The sequence below is a fragment of the Anas acuta genome, chromosome 3, assembly GCF_963932015.1.
Source record: "Anas acuta chromosome 3, bAnaAcu1.1, whole genome shotgun sequence".
NCBI classification, from domain to species: Eukaryota; Metazoa; Chordata; class Aves; order Anseriformes; family Anatidae; genus Anas; species Anas acuta.
This window is the reverse complement of record NC_088981.1, coordinates 2,310,159-2,326,593: the sequence shown is the minus strand read 5'-3', so window position 1 is coordinate 2,326,593 and position 16,435 is coordinate 2,310,159. Positions and strand designations below refer to the sequence as shown.

The following is a 16,435-nucleotide window of genomic DNA, read 5'->3' as shown; positions in this document are numbered from 1 at the left end:
AATGTTCTTCAGCCACACAAGTGGGTCCTGTGCCAGCAGCCAGAGCTCCTTCACCTACCTCTTGTCACTCAAAGGCTCCGTGTTCCTTGCAGGCCGTGCAGCAATAGGCAAGATCGGCCTGGTCTGGCCTCTCTCCAGGAGGAAGGCAAGACAAGGGACCTAGAAGCAGATGCTGGGTGCTCTGGTGACATAAACTGAAGGCACAGATACCTGACTTCATGATTACCCGATGGCCTTATGAGTGTGGCCAAGGTAGCAGGAGCAAATCAGGTACAAGTAAGCATAAAATACAGCAGTGCAAGAGTAAGAAAAGCAAAGTTCACACTTCAGCAGGTACCAATGAATACAGAGTGAGCCAAGAAACGTGGTACTTGCATTGCTGTGCGTTTGGCACAGAAGTTACACAACAAAGTTTTTCATCAATCCCATCACCATAAAAATAAATAAGCAGCTACCTGCAGTCATCTCCTCCTGTACTTATCACATACTTGTCATCATGAGAAAAGCGGATGTTGGTAACATGCGCAGAATGCCCAAAATACCGCTTGTGTTTGGCCTGTTGGAAAAGGAAGAGAAGTTCAGGACTTAGGTACACTAGCCCACCACTAAAAAGTGACAGCTGCCTTGTGAGTGCATGCATAACCACACCCCCTGCAGCACTCCTGTCAGAGCTCCTGGTAATCCAAACTTGGCACCCAGCTCTGGGAGCTGTGGCCTTCCCAGCAGCTGGAAGGTGGCTACCCTGCCACCTACGAGCAGCTCTCCTAGGGACAGCAAGTCTGCCACATGGCTCCCACGCTCCTGCAACCAGCGCTGGCTGGGAGCAGCCTAGAGCTGACCTGTTGGGCCGTGCACTTTGGACTCCTTAAAAACATACATTAAGGAATTTGGACACAGGGAAAAGCAAGCTGCTTAGATTAAAATAAAATATCTACTTACAAATTTTTCTGTGCATGGGAAATCAAACAGTTTCACCAGACCAAAATCATCGCCTGTGACTATATTTAGGCCAGCATGGGTCACACACGCACAATTGACATCTGCTTTATCTGCATTTCGCGGCCAAATTCCAATGACTTCGTCTCCAAGAATGCTGTTCAGAAAGGAAGTTAAAAAAACAGCGTTAGATCATAAGACGTGTGGCTGCTCTTGTCCAGAGCATGGTGAGGCAACAGCCTGTTAACTGCCTTCTTTTAAAATCTTTTCCCTCTAAGCCATTGCCTGCATTCTCATAATGGAGAGCATCACAAGAATATATTTTTGCTGCATGGCACCTAAACCGTCTCTAAACATAAACTCTGAGGTTTTGTTCTGTGAAACCATTCCCCTTGTTTTATACAAGCAGCTTGAACAACTATGGGCTTTTCCCTTCCACATGGGCATGTACTGTACCCTCCCATTGGTGATTTTTTTTTTTTTTAAACAGTAATACTCTCTTTCCTTAGCCTGAGTTTTTGAATGAGTGAATACTTGTTTGGATCTGAGTATTTCTCAAAATAGCTTCCACCCCCCCCGCTTACCTGAGGTTTCTTTATAATTATTTACCCACATGTTGACTGTCAGGTACACCTGTCTCATTCCCAAAAGCTGTGAAGAGCCCTTAGAAATGAGTAATTTGGGGCAGAATTTTTATGCCTAATTACAGAGCAGTAAGAGTGGGAGGATCCTCACTTATCTTCTCCTAAACATCTGCCTGTACTATCATCCCACTGTTTATTGTCAGATCTGCTTCTGGCCTGTTCCACATTCTACAAGTGCACAACCATGGTTTTGTAATCACGTGCAAGGGGGTCCTATGTAAGTCCATGTCAATAAATACATTTTAATGGTACCCACAACTGCTTTCTATACAATCAGCTCATGTTTCCACGCCTCCCATGCTGCTTGTGCCAGCATGCCAATAAAATGAACCTGTAACAGCACAGAGCAATGTGAGGGGCAAAGCACTTCACCACTGGAAGGCTGGGACAAATGGCAACAAGCCAAAGTGGATATAAGACAGTGATACATGACTATGAATAACGTTACACAGAGACAGCATGACACCAACCAGCTTCAACCACTGAAAAAGGCACGTAAGAGCTTTAGGGAAGGGGAGTGTATGATATTTTTCTTTCACATTTGTCAAACCCCAGGGACATTTCATGTATTTGGTTTACACAGTCTGATCTTGTGCACTGTATTGTATGCAGTACTGTGCTCATCCCCAGTCAGGTAGAACTTTGTTCCTCAATTTCTCACCTTGTCCATGTGGCCCATGTAATCTTCTCTATCATGGCAGGATCCGTTATTTGCTTTCCTAGTGGTACCTCATGAACTTGACGCTTATAGGCACCAGTTGATACCTGAAAGCAGGAAAGGAAAAAGCTAGAGATTTTGCCAGAAGTGCATCAATTTATCTTTCAAAAAATTTTCCAGCAATAATCGTCTTAGCGAGTAGTATCAGCAAATAAACATCACAGATAACCATTGTGTTTTTTTCCTCATGAGCTATAATTGTATGTAATATAAAGTAACAACTATGCTACAGGACGATAATTGAATGAGGTGTTTGTATGCATTCTACATAGCTGATGAATTTCCTTTTACTCTCTTGCTTATCTCGACCCAATTTTACTAAATTCAAAAGGAAAACTCACATGTGAATTCAGCTATGATATGCATCCCAACCTAGAGAAAGGTTTCTATATTGAGCTTATAGTCCACAATTTTATTTTAAGGCAATGCATATGACACTGGGGATAAGAGAATACCTTACCCTCAGCACACTGCTAATCTTTTAAGGGAACTGAGCTATATTGCTACTGCAGGATATGCAGAACCCAGGGGAAGACCCAACTATTTAGAAAGAAAAAGACAACTTTAAAAATAGCTCTGTGAACATCGTAAGGGCAATCTAAGTTATCTGATTTGCATCAGAAAGTCTCCCCTACTCTTGCTTACCTCCACCTTGTTATTATGTTTGACAGCAAATAAGTCACAATAAATAGAAATAAGCATGGTCCTATGTGAGATATACCTGTATGTACTTGCTGTCCGCAGAAAAATCCATCTGGATGACAAAGCTTGCAATGTCTTTGCAGTAGCCTATTCGGTTTAGGGTTGTACCTTGAGTGAGATCATAAAAATCTACAGTATGTTCTTGTGAACCCACAGCCAAAAACCTGTTATCCGGGCTGATCCTAGACAATAAAATATGGAATTAAGATATAATTTACCGTTTCTTCTGCTTCCTATGATAACGCAAAGGGACAAAATTACTTTACTGTGAAACAAAATACCTTTTATCAATAGTGAGTTTAAATCCAAACCAAACACTGCTTAATGAGAAAGACTGAGGATGTTATACATAGTGAACTGGTGTTAATGTTGCACTTGAAGAAAGTGCGCAGCACAATATGCAGAGTAACACCAATCCTCTGTGAGAAAATGAGATTTGCAATTTTATAATGTGTTATATTAACTTCCAGAATTATTGCTCCACAGTATACAAATTACTCAAGTGGATATAACTGAATTATATCAGTTTAAAAAAAGAATGTGCTATATAACGTGTATGTATATATAAGCTTAAGGTATCTGTCAGTCAGCCGGTAAATGCATTTCATGATTTCATGCAAGTTTCAACAAATATGGAATTGCAAGAAAAATGGAAAACACCTCTGAACTGGGTGGACTATTTCCTGAGCAAGGGCCGTGTATTTAGAGAACTTCAGTTGAAGTTTTTGACTTACCTAATATCCTGTATTGCAGACTTCCTGTCTCGCTTTTTGCCCCAAACCTTAAGGCTGTTAACAAGTAAAATAACAAATTCTCCATTCTTCATGCCGATTGCAACCATCTCACCATCAGGACTATATGCAGCACATCTTGCTGGATGGCCTAGATTGACTTTGTTCAGCAGTTTCTGTATTAACGGAAGCAACAGTATCATACCTGTACTGTAGAATGCTGTCAAGTAAACAGAAAGTTTCCAAGCAAAACGTATAAAAGCCACTTATTAAAAACAAATTCTGTTTCGTTTCCTCTAAATATAAATCTGAAGTTGCACATAAAAATAACATCCCACAAGGCATATGTTGCTAAACAGAATTCAAAATATAGATCTATCTTGTTGCAGGATGACTTCAGTTTTGACACCAGAAAGAATACTGTTTAGCAAAAAATGGTGAAAAATCAGTTTCCTATTCTATTTAAGTCTTTTGTTAGTGTCCATACTGGTGAGCAGGATGGGGGGGAGTGTAATTTTATTTGCTACACGTAAACAATAAAATTTTCTTGCAGTTTCACTTACCTGATTATACTAACCGTATATTCATTTTTCACATTAAGAATTATCCCTACTAGCTTAGGTAACTAGCTTTTGAAAAGGCTTATGTAGCCTAGCATAACAAGAAACCCATTTGTCATTTTTAAAATTCATTGCTGATACATACAATTTGACATTGGAAAAGAAAATCCTGATGTACATATATGCAACATGATCAATTCTAAAAAAAAGTCTCTAGAAATGAGGAAGTCATGCTTGCCAGTGAGGCAGGCTTATTGTCAGGGTCTGTGTATTAGCCAATGATCTGACTTACCCAGTGTCAGCACAGAATTAAAACGCTCCCTTAATGCATGCCAGTTTGTACTTTTACATTAAAATCTCATTTTTTAATGTTTGTTAAGCAATAAAAGGCACTCCATCAGCGTAAATGCTTTTATGTAACTGCATTTCTCTGCAAATAGCTTGCTTTTGGAAAGTGCAGCATGCTACTTCACCAAGAACTTACCTTTTCACATGGCCACAAAGAAGGAAAAGAACAGTACTAAAATAGAAAAAACACACTGGACTTTTTATGTGGCTGCTCAAAGGTGCATGTGGCTGGAGGTGTGCATGTTGTACAGTTGGAAAAATGCGTGGGTATATAAAATCCTCACTTTTAATCACGTACTTTTCAATTAGTGATACTCACTTTGTCACACAGGTCCCAGATTCTTGCTGTTCCATCATTACTTGCAGAGATAAATATGTCTTTTGAGGGGTGAGTTGCTAAGCCCCAAATTTCCCCTTCCATGTGACAGTCAATTAACAAGTTTGAAGCAGCATTTTTTTCCCCTACTTCAAGGATTTCTCCATCTTTCGTTCCCACTAAAATTTTCCCCTGTCCATAGGGAAAAGAGAAAGAGAGATGGTTTGTCAATATAGCAGATACAGTATCATTGGCAGTAAAATACCAACATATTATAGATACGTCTGTGATAACTCATCCTGATTTATACTGCTTGTCCATGCAGCATCTTAAAAACAGGAGAGTAAAACACATCTCAAGACCTGATGTCATGTTCAGGTGTTTCAGTTGAGTAATGGCAGTGGACTGATATTGCGCCATGAAGGACTTTTATTCAGATCAAAGTGTTTCCATACCGGTTGGTAAGGTATTATTTTTATACCTCTGAGGTGACTTAGTATCATTTTGGGGCAGTAACAAAAATCTAAACAAAGTGTTAGATTCAGTTAGACTGTCAGAGAGATCATCTACTCCAGCTATACCGTCACTGTCTAAACTGCAAGAGTTTTCTCAGCAAAAACTTGGAAAAAGCATATATTCATACAGTTTAGAAGAGTCTCCTCCTAAATGTTCCCCACCTGATCTTCACCACCACCAATACCTAGTGATGCATGACAAATTGTGGAATCTGCCACGTTGGCTCACTTACTTTTCCTCTGCAGACGGAGCGCACACACTCTATGAGCTGTCCTGTCTCAAGCTGAAATGCTCGGCACCGTTTCATTTCTTGATCCCATAGCTTTACAGCTCCCCCTTCTTTAGTGCTGAAAAGGAGTATATTGTGTTACACAGATGTCTCCTGCATGGGCTACAACAAATCTCATCTGTAAACTTGTCAATATTCTTCTGATTACTTAAATAATATAAATACAGTACAAGGTGATTCAATGTAAGGACACTTTGCTACCTTGTAATATAAAGTAAATAATACAAATATGGTAGATAACACTCACACTTCATGTTTTAAACAGTAGCATACCTAATACATAAAAAGCAAATTGCTCTCTTGTCACTTAATCTCAAGTCTGTTGCGGAGATAAGGTCTGCAAAGATGATATTACTTTCAGTAAATAGAAGAACTTGCTACTCACAAAGTCTCTACTGGGAGAGGCAGTCTGTAGGTTGATAGAATTAAAAAAAAAAAAAAAATTGCCAGTCTGGCAGAAGGTCAGGCCACAGTGAGATCACACAGGTGTTTATATCACTTCTAATTTGAAGTTCAGTACATCCTTTGTGGATGTATGCATTACTGTGACCCTCAAGAGTCTTACCTAATAGTCTTTTACTTACTAAGACTCTGGGCATGCTGTGTGTCATTTAGATTGAAATTCCTACAGGGCAGACATGATTTATCCCTGGGAACCATTCATTATTTCTAGTGCATTAGTTATATTAAAATAATATAAAAGAAAAGAGTTGTGCGCTTTAGGAAGACTGTATGTCTTACGGTCTCTCCTTGCCTCCTGTAACAATGAGTCCATCCCGAAGAGTTGTGTACATTGTAAACACTGGCCCTGTGTGAGCTTTTGCCACAAGTCTAATCAGAAAATGGTCCTTCCAGACGTAGACATCTCCATTTATGGCACCAGTAAATGTAAGGTTATTCTGCAACAAATAGCAATGATCTTTGATATAATAAATATCTCAGCATTTTTGGTCAGCTTGAATTAAAATTATTTTAGCTACTGGACTTCCTGAGAAAATTCAACTGTAATCAATGTAGGAATTAAAACCACATGCACTGAAAAGAATGAATTTAATGACTGCACTCTAATGGTGTTTCTTTGAGATGATTAATATGGATCATAATATTAAGGATTTTTTGATGACAAAGTCACTTGTTTGGGCACCAGCATGAGGATTTGGAACCACAGAATGCCTAATCATGGAAGCCTAAATGTATATACTTACATTTCACACATTAGTACCATAGTCCAGGGAGTGGATGGTTAGGGAAAAGGATTTTTTTTGAATTGGTGATTTCTGTAATTTATGCTTAATTTTTGTGAAGGTAATTTGTATGGAATTTCTGGATGAAGCAGAAGCTATTTCAGACCATGGTAACACAGTAACACTGCTTTTTCACTGTTAATATGCATTGTTTTCCATAACTATGAAATCTAAACCACAGAATTGCGGTTCCTTACTGAACAGTTGGGGTCACTAGCATATGTCATACCAAACAAAAAAAAAGGTTGCAGAGCCTATACACAAAATTACAATATAATGCACCGTCATTAATAAAAAATGTTCTCTGACAGAGAAACCCAACCTGGTTTAGAAAACTTACATGGCTATCTAAAGGTGTACAAGTATCACATTAAAAGTTTAAGTACTAAGCAAGAACTCCCATGGTTTTGCACAGGATTTCAACAAAAGGAAATTGACACTTGCAGTTTTAATAAAAAGGTATTATAAAATTTTGTAACAACTAATTTGAACTTACTGCTCCGAAGGCAACAGAAAGCATGGTTTGCATTTTGGCATCCTCCATGGAACCAATGACTCCTTTCTTGTAAAGCAAAGCACTGCCAGCTAATGTCCAGAACTTCATGTGTTTTACTCCAACAGACACAAACTGAGTGTCTGAATCTGGGCGGAACTCTACAACAAATATCCTCTCCAGGTGTCCTCCCCTGCTAGCAACTTTAGCCCCTGTATAATTAGGAAAGGATAAAAATAGTTAATTTTATCTGCAAAACTAAGCTCTGATACGATTTTATAAAATAAATCGACCTGGCATTGGATTAGAAAACTGTTTCAGATGCTGCAAGCTAAGCAAATCCCAACATTATTGTGTATGAAACATCTTAAATTCATGCAATGTGCTTCATCCCTGTTTATTCCATTACATTTGGCAGTTTTAGGACCATAATAGCATGACTCATCTCCTTTGTCACTGAAATAACAACACAGAAATTCTGAGTATCATCAGTAAGTTGCCATCTGGTGAAACATAAAGGGAAGCTGACACTCAAGAATTAGTGTTTCTGACTCTTTGAAAACACCTAGGCACCTGCATGCTGGCAACATCAGGCCAACAGCCACTACTAGAGCACTTTCAGAGATCTGGGCTCAAAGTCCACATGCACGAATTAAATCCAGTTTTTCTGCTGCAGAAAAAGCAGGCCAAAAAGATGAGCATTGCTACCACTACTCTTAAAAAGCCTTTAAAGCACAGTAGGACTACTGCATTTCCTGAGAAACCTGCTCTGTTCAGGGACACTGGACATTCTTTAAGCACATCTTTTTGATATAACTACTCACAGCAATTAGGAAAATGTAACGCCTGCTCCTGAAGTGGAGGAGACAGGCAGTAAGCACAGGTATGTGCAGGGATAACTAAAAATCTGTGGAATTTTTGAAGTAAAGCAGGGAAACATCTGGTGAGCTGAGACCCTCCCATTCTGCCCTCCTGAATTTCCAAAGGTGATAATTCTTTTCTGGAAATGACTTTTCAAAGGCCTAACTACTGCATACAATTTCAAGTTCAAGCAGTTTCATAGGAAAAAGAAAATAGTTCCCTTAATTTTATAGAATTTTATATTAAATGTTCTTTCCTTAACTTACTTCTATTCATAACAGAAATTTAAAATTCATTTTCTTGTTAGTATATTCTAGCACATTGTTATCTCATTTCAGTGAGTTTTTAACTTTTATGGAGCCATGACACTTGGAGTAAGAACACCAATGCCAAGGGCTTGAAAGGAAAACCAAATAATTGTACTCAGATCTGCTAGGCTGAAGGAATGTGTTTTCAAGAGTTACCTTCTTGCCACCTCCACACTGTGATAGTATGTTCTGGATCAACTCCCACTGAAACCAGAAGTTTGCCAGTTGCACTGAAGTTGACATAGTTGACCCCTTTGGTATGGAAGCAACGTAGCATTGAAATTGTTTGCTTACTCATAGCATCCCATATATGAATTGTGGGAGTTGTACCTAAATGTAAAAAGATGTATTAAAAGAGAATTAATTCAGCATGTCAGAAGCTTCAATGCAAAATACGCATTTTTGCAAGAACATTCAACCTAAACAGACACTTATTATTATTAAGATTAACACTACTCAAAAAAATCATAAGAACTTGCAAAAAACACGGGGAAATTATTGTATTTCATGAAGACAAACTCTAAAAGAACAACATAACATTTATGAAGAACATCATGCAAAAGAAATTGTCTGTAGATGTTTCGCTTGTATCCGCGATTCACACAGATACAATGAGGTAACATGAGACTTTTACATAACTCTGCTGACCAAGATTCACAAACAAATCAGCCTTACCTGTAAATTCTGTCATATCACCTGCATTGTGAGAGCAATGGCAAATGAGGAAGCACCAAGGGAAAACAATAGGTGAAATAAGTCATGTTTCTAATGCTGAAGTGCCAGCATCAGCACAAGAAGGAAAAAAATTAAAAAAATTGAAAATGGATATGGATTAAATCAACAAAACAAATAAGCAGGAATATTGTTGAACTTTTTTGGGTATATTGTCTTTTATACACAAATATAGCAACAATATTTAGTATTTTTCATTTTAAAATTGGCATTTAAAAGAAATGTTAAAGGCATGCAGTTTTTAAAATTTACTAACTAAATCTAAAATGAATCTACAGGTATACAGGATATCAACGAAAATCAGAAACACTGATTTCATGGGCTCTTACTGACAGAAAAAGGGGCTTTAACAGACATCTGTTCTACATCACAGAAATCAGTATTTTGAACCACAGCTCTGACTGTCTTGATTTTTGTGTTTACTCGACAATCAAATTGAAAGTGACAGCACTCAGTACAGGTGGCAAAGATGGTTTGTCACGGTGTTCATCTACTACCATTTTTCTGTCTCATTGTTAAATTACTTACTACAGAAGTTATGGACTTGAGCATCCTTCCAGAGTAAAATGACTCCATTATTTTTCATTAAATTAATTATCCTATTTGGGACAAATGATCCTGCATATTTCTGCATAGTGTTTACACCTGGAAAAGGACTAACGAATTTAACAGGACTCCTTATTTAAATAATAAATTCTTCAGTACTTATGGTTTTAGGGTCAGCCCTTATTTGCGCCATAAATTCTGCAGACATTTCACTCTAATTCTTTCCTTTTCTGTATAGCTTTTGTAGTTCTGCACAGGAAATGTTCGTTATTGTATTTTCACAGCTAAGCATTTTACTGCTAAACAGTGCCTTGGATACAAGAAGGAAAGAGGGAATTCTGGAAATCTTATGATTACAAATTAATGAGTTGATTTAGTGCAGTTTATAAAAACTTGCTTTCTGAAATAGCATTTCATTACAGTTAACTCTAAAATCTAGTGACTCACAATCAGAGATGAAACTATTGCAGGTAGACTCAAATCATAAGAAAATCCTGAGGCTTTATTATCTCTTTAAAATCAAATTAAAAAAATTGAGGACAGTAACAGTGGCAAGTCCTGGTAAAATTCCTACACAGAAAAGCCCAAAATAAATCAGTGCCCCTGATAATTCTTGAGTAAAACTTTATTATATGGAGAGTCACCTACCGATCTGGCTGGTTGCCACAATATTTTTATACTTTGGGTGCTGATTCACAGTTAGGCAGAGAATGTCATCAGTATGCTCCAGGTAGAAACTCTGACTACCTAATAAAATTCAAACATGGTTTTATTCATGACAGTATCAAAGAAAGAACCACAACTGAAGCCAAGAACATTTAAGCAGCTTGATGCTACGCTCATACTGTGCTCTCTAAGGGATATTTGGAGGGAGAGCAGTAAGTATGTTGAAAACTGCTTTGCTTTCATTCCCAGGCACCATTACCAAATGCACTATGAATGTAATCACTAACACATACATATAAAAGCCGTATTTAGTAAACTAGCTACGTCCAGGAAACCAGGACTCAGTCCAAGAATCATCCTGTAGCCACCTGTAACTGCAAGAAAAAAACAAAACTGGCAAACACACAGACCAGGTTTCCTGCTTAATTGAAGTAGTCAATGGGAAGCGAAGAGGAGAAGAAAACCCTGGGAAGTTTATGCTCTGCACTGTTCTCCCAAGGGGAATGGCCCAGAAAGAAAAGCCGAGACCATGCTTCCCAGCTCTATGGGTCAGAGGCTGCGTTAGGGCAAGAGTCCCCCAGGGTCAGCAGATGTGACAGCTTTTCTGTCTCTGCCTCTCCTCGGCAGCAGAGCCGCTGAGTGCTCATTTGGTTCACTGTTGCACCAAGAGGGAAGAGAATAAAGCCAGAATTACTGGCTTTGTTTCTTAAGATATATGGAGAACATGGAGTGGTTGGTGCTACAACTCAGAACTAGCTAAGTTGTGTGGTGTTTTTTGTTTGTTTTCCCATTACCCAAAATGTCAGGGAATATTTCTACTCCTTCCAAAGAACAGTTTACTCACATTGCATTGCATCAAAATGCATTCTTCCCCAGTGTATGCCTTTGCTAAAATAACTCAGAATGAAACAGTGAATTTTATCGCTCCTAAAATTTTAAGGATGATCAACATTTCACATCTCAGGCGCTCCCCTCTGAGAAAACAATTCCTATGTCTTCAGTGTGGATCTTGGCAAGGCCTAACTGCAGAAATAAGACAGTTTTCCTCACGTTTCCGAACAGAATCTCATACCTCCTGAAAGGAATAGGATAGCTCTACAGGATGACCTGAATAGCAGAACTTGTCAGATGGAGAAATAGCCATTGAAATTACTTTGCATTATTTATCGAGATGCAGAATGTGAAAAACTTGCAGGAACGTTAAGAAACTATGACTTTCATACAGAAATGTTTCGTTTTTACAGTAATTTTTGTCTCAAAGTACTGTTTCAAGTTGAATTACCAGTAGAAAGATTTTGAACTATGCCTGCTGCAGCTGTGTGGAAAATAATATCAGCACCATCATTTAGGTAATGAAGGTTGTTGCGACAATCAAATCCTCTGTATCCAAAAACATGGTCTAAAGCCAGCTCCTAGTCAAATGAAACAGAAAGAAAGAATAAGAATGAAACACAAGAATAAACAAGAAGGTTAGAGAGTTTGAATCACATAAGTCCAGAAGTCATTGCACAAGACACAAGTATCTTGTAAAAGCAACAACAACAAAAAAAAATCCAGTAATATCTATCCCTGATAAATATATGCGACTCTAAAAAGGGTCCAATTTTATTAACCTTTGCATCATAGTTTCATATCTATATAGAACATCTGCTATTTACAAATGTCTTCTAATTGAAGTCTTCAAAATAGACCAAATTCTGACATTAAAGTCCTTATGAGAAGCAAAGACAGGCTATAAGCAACTCTGTAACTAAAATATTAACCAGAGGTGTCTCAGACATTTCATCTTACAATGAGCATTGTCAAGGAAATTTCCTACGGAAAAATACTGCTGGTCAATGGATTGTTGTTAGATTTGCTGTTATAGCAAATGGATCTTAATGGATCTGTCCCAGACACAATTACAGCTTACTTTGAACAATGTGAATGACAGTGACAGACCAAGCAATTGTAAATTGTTCACACGGTCCAGAGAATATTCCTTGTTCAGCATATTTCATGGACATTCCACATAGCTGAGGGGAGTGGAGGGGAGGGCCTACAGTTTGAGGAAGATGGTATGTCCCCAGATAAATAAGCAAAGTTCGTAATTCAAAATAATGCAATTTTTGTAATTCAAAATAATGCACATGATTTTGTATGTGCAAAAGTGCCATTTCTGACTGGATTTCCATTGGGGTTATTTAGTGAGTGTGAGTTCTGCTGCGGATGAACATACGCATTAGCTGTACATGTCCTTCAATATAATACACAAATTTTGGGTGTGGAAAGATCTGTTGTTAGAGGTAAGCTTCAATACCCTGAATCCAAGTTTTCTTTCTGCCAGAGGTTGCTGGCTATCACGTCTTCTGGTGTTTGCTGTCAGTGCTGAGAACACTACTTAGAAGTTTCTTTCCCTTTTCTTTTGCCTATAAACAACTTCAGCTGTGCTCAAAATAGGGATGAATTTCACCCAGCGCATATTACTTCCAAAGCAAATTAATAAATACTAAGTCTGACCTCAACCAGTTTCTTTTTTTTGTTGATATTGTTCTTTTGCAGTTTTTCAGGTTGAGGAGCAGCTCTGCTAACTGGCGGCCTGAAACAAACATATGTAAAAAAGACCATCAGTATATTTGAAAGCAAAACTAATCCTGTAAAACCATAGTGTATGTTTTGCAAGTGAACAAGAAATGGTCAATTGCAACTACATGTTTATTGCCTAGATTTTAGAGTTTCATAATAAACTAACAAAAATCATACGCATTTTGATAGATGGGAGCAGAAATAACATTCATGTAGATTTTGTGGATGAGTGGCAGAACAGACCATCTTACAACAATTTTCATTTTTAAATTCTAATGATTTAAATCCATAGGAAAGTCCTAGAATACCAACAGATAGTAAATTTTTGCTTTCAGAAATGCTCTAAAAGACTTTCTATATCTGAAGTTAACCTTCCTCCAACTTCGCTTCTTCTGAGAAACCCCATCACAAAACCTTGATTTGACATTATTAAAATCTTCTCAAAATCACATTAAAGATACAACTATTACATTTTAGTCTGTGTAAGTCATTTATCAGTGTGAATTTTAAAAAGTCTAAGGCCAGTGAAGCATCTTTATATAATTACAGTTGCTGAAAGTAACTAAAAAGACAACACAGACTGAAAAAAAATAAATTGTGCAAACAACAACATCTGTTACAACATCAGATAACACCTACTGCTATGGAATATACTAACTGGAAGGGAACAGGCTACAGTTAACAGAGAAATGATTATATGGGAGGCAGCAAAGGGTGTATTTGACTTGATGCTTCCGAGAAAAAAGAAGAGCACAAACCTAACAGGAGTAGAGGGTGCTCAGCCTCTAGTAGTTTAGGACCTAACAAAACCAAATGCCTGCTGCACTGCCTCCAATCTGGATGACTATTAGGCTAATTTGAGCACAATTGTTACCCTTTTGTGGTAACAGAAATTCAGGAGGCTAAATTCTAACCCTATCAACAATAGAACAGACCCATAAAAATTGTACTGGATTATCAGAGAATTTAGCCCGTAAAATTTTGGCCTAGATTTTTCATCGTGTTTGATCAACTGTTAGTTAGAAGATGGGTCTTGCTAGAAGTTTGGAATAGAAGTGGGGATAGCAAAATAATAAAAACAGGTATTATGATTAAATGCTTGCTTCAAGACATCACTTGATGGCTACTATTATTAATAAGAAAAACAACACTGCATGCCTTTAAACTCAATTGCTGATTCCAGAGACAGGGTTAACCAACAGGGTTCTGTAAGTAAAACCAAAACAAAACACCTGGCCTCAATTTATTTAATCGAGGCTTGAATCTGGAAAGTATTTTTGCAGTTTAAGATTTCAAAAATGAATGAACTTGATACACATTATAAATGCTGTGAAGTTTTGATTGTTCTTGTCCTTAAACTGTAACTGCTACTAATTTATTTTTTTTTCCAAAAATCATTTCAGAAGAGTGAAATACCTTTTGCTTAGCAGGAACTGATTTTTCTACAATTGCGTTTTTATCAAAGCTACTAAAGACAACATTTGACAAAATGCATAGCTAGAACACATTGCTAAGTAATTAGAATACTGATTGCAGGAATAGGTAGCTTGAAAATCTGAGCTCTGAAAAAGACACAACAGAACTGAAAGTAAACAGACTAACCCACTTCTCAAGCAAACAAACCCACTAAGTGCTAGCAAAGTACATTATTAGATCTTTTGACATTAAAAGAGTAAAAGAGTTAGTTACCTTGATCCCCTTGTAAGCAGCAAACAAAGTCAAGTAAGAAACTTAATACAGTTTAGGTGTACTTCTGACCACTTTACTCATGCACAAGCATTTTTAGAGTTGATCAGTCATTCCCGTGTGGCACAAAACATGCTATTCAAGCATGCCAGCAAAAACTAAAACAGAAATTAAAGAGTGCACCAGTCTACAAATTCAGAAACATCATTCCCTGGCATTACTGGGTATATTCTTAACTCAGGATCCTACAGGACAGGGAAGGGAAAAAAAGGAAGCTACATAAATGCTTCCTGCACACTTTATGCTGAAGGAGAATGTGATTCCATCTGTTTCTTTATTTACAGGTGCCTAACCGGAATGGCAACTGGTAGAACTTTCTTATAAGCACTGTTAAAGAGTTTCACACAATGGATGTTTGTTCTCTATCCTAGTTCAGCTTGCAATTTAGCCTGATAATTGTTTTGTGGTAGGCCAACTTATGTACAGGGACAGCTTGTACTTTTTGTTCACAGGGAAACAAGTACCTTTATTTTCTCTGGAAGTGGTCAATCAAGTTGTGTTACATAACCATCAATGGTAATTGGACCAAATAGCAGTGCACTCACCAGTAGAGAAGGGATGGAGGAAATTATTATAAAACTTAATTCTCTTGCAAAATAAAACCACTATGCAATGCTAGAACAGAAAAAGCACTTTCAGCCCAGATTTACTAAGGCCTTTGAATCAACACATATAAAAATAATGATTTTTTTTCCTGTATGCCTCCTGCTCTTTTTTCTGTTTTAGTGTAATTTTAAAATGGATCATTTTCACAATTCTTTACCTTGGCATCTATTGAAGTTTATGACAAGAGCAAGCCAAAAACTTTTATGAAAGCAAGAGAACACTACCACTATGGCATGACTAATAATCACTAGATAGTAAACATGAGATTTAATTTGGAAACGTACACACACACGTACTTTTATATATGTATCTATTCACAGTACACATAAACACAAATGTTGTGTGCATTCATATATACATACACATGTATATATATACACACATACGCATTCATTGCCTTATTATCACCTTGATTAAAGAAACATAAAGCAGCATCAATTTGACTTTTGTTTTTAACAAGTCTATGACTAGACCTAATTTATTTTGATAAATAGGATGGCAGTGTCAAGACAAGAAATTTGCACTATAGGACACTGCATATATTTACCCTTTGTGGCCTACACAATCTACATTGTACATTCACAGCAATCTGTGCTTTTTCTGTGCTGTGTGTTGTTAGTACTTACTTGACAATTCCCTGCCTCCAAAGGAAAGCAAGTTAAAACATAATACAAGTATTAACGGTTTCTTTCCAGTAATGTAAAATAAACGTGCTTATGTTATGTTATGGGGTGAATGAGTTCCAGGAAAGGTAAGACAGTCAGACATTAGAGGGGTTTCAGTCCTTAAGATACTGTGAATACAGCAAACAATATTTCTGTTACTGATGATTACCTTATTATATGCTTACACAACTATGCATGGTTATAAATCGGTGAGCTGCCTCCAGATTTGATTTAAGTTGACCA

The 16,435-nt window shown here is 37.5% G+C and overlaps 1 protein-coding gene across 5 annotated transcripts in view; it reads right to left on the bottom strand.

Annotated features, from left to right (window-relative positions):
• The window catches only part of EML6 (EMAP like 6), a 122,802-nt gene that overhangs the window by 4,056 nt on the left and 102,311 nt on the right, over positions 1–16,435 (bottom strand). For 2 of the 5 annotated variants that reach the window (XM_068675255.1, XM_068675257.1), the window contains exons 28-41: positions 13,110–13,188; positions 11,893–12,022; positions 10,593–10,691; positions 9,342–9,362; positions 8,823–8,996; positions 7,501–7,709; positions 6,502–6,659; positions 5,704–5,818; positions 4,959–5,147; positions 3,735–3,907; positions 3,020–3,182; positions 2,242–2,345; positions 940–1,093; positions 456–556 (exon numbers count right to left, since the gene is read on the bottom strand). In XM_068675255.1, the coding sequence (XP_068531356.1) occupies positions 456–556; positions 940–1,093; positions 2,242–2,345; positions 3,020–3,182; positions 3,735–3,907; positions 4,959–5,147; positions 5,704–5,818; positions 6,502–6,659; positions 7,501–7,709; positions 8,823–8,996; positions 9,342–9,362; positions 10,593–10,691; positions 11,893–12,022; positions 13,110–13,188 (1,869 nt within the window). Of the gene's footprint in view, positions 1–58; positions 557–939; positions 1,094–2,241; positions 2,346–3,019; positions 3,183–3,734; positions 3,908–4,958; positions 5,148–5,703; positions 5,819–6,501; positions 6,660–7,500; positions 7,710–8,822; positions 8,997–9,341; positions 9,363–10,592; positions 10,692–11,892; positions 12,023–13,109; positions 13,189–16,435 lie in introns of those variants that run through there. The other 3 variants (XR_011094311.1, XM_068675256.1, XR_011094312.1) reach the window with 3 other exon arrangements.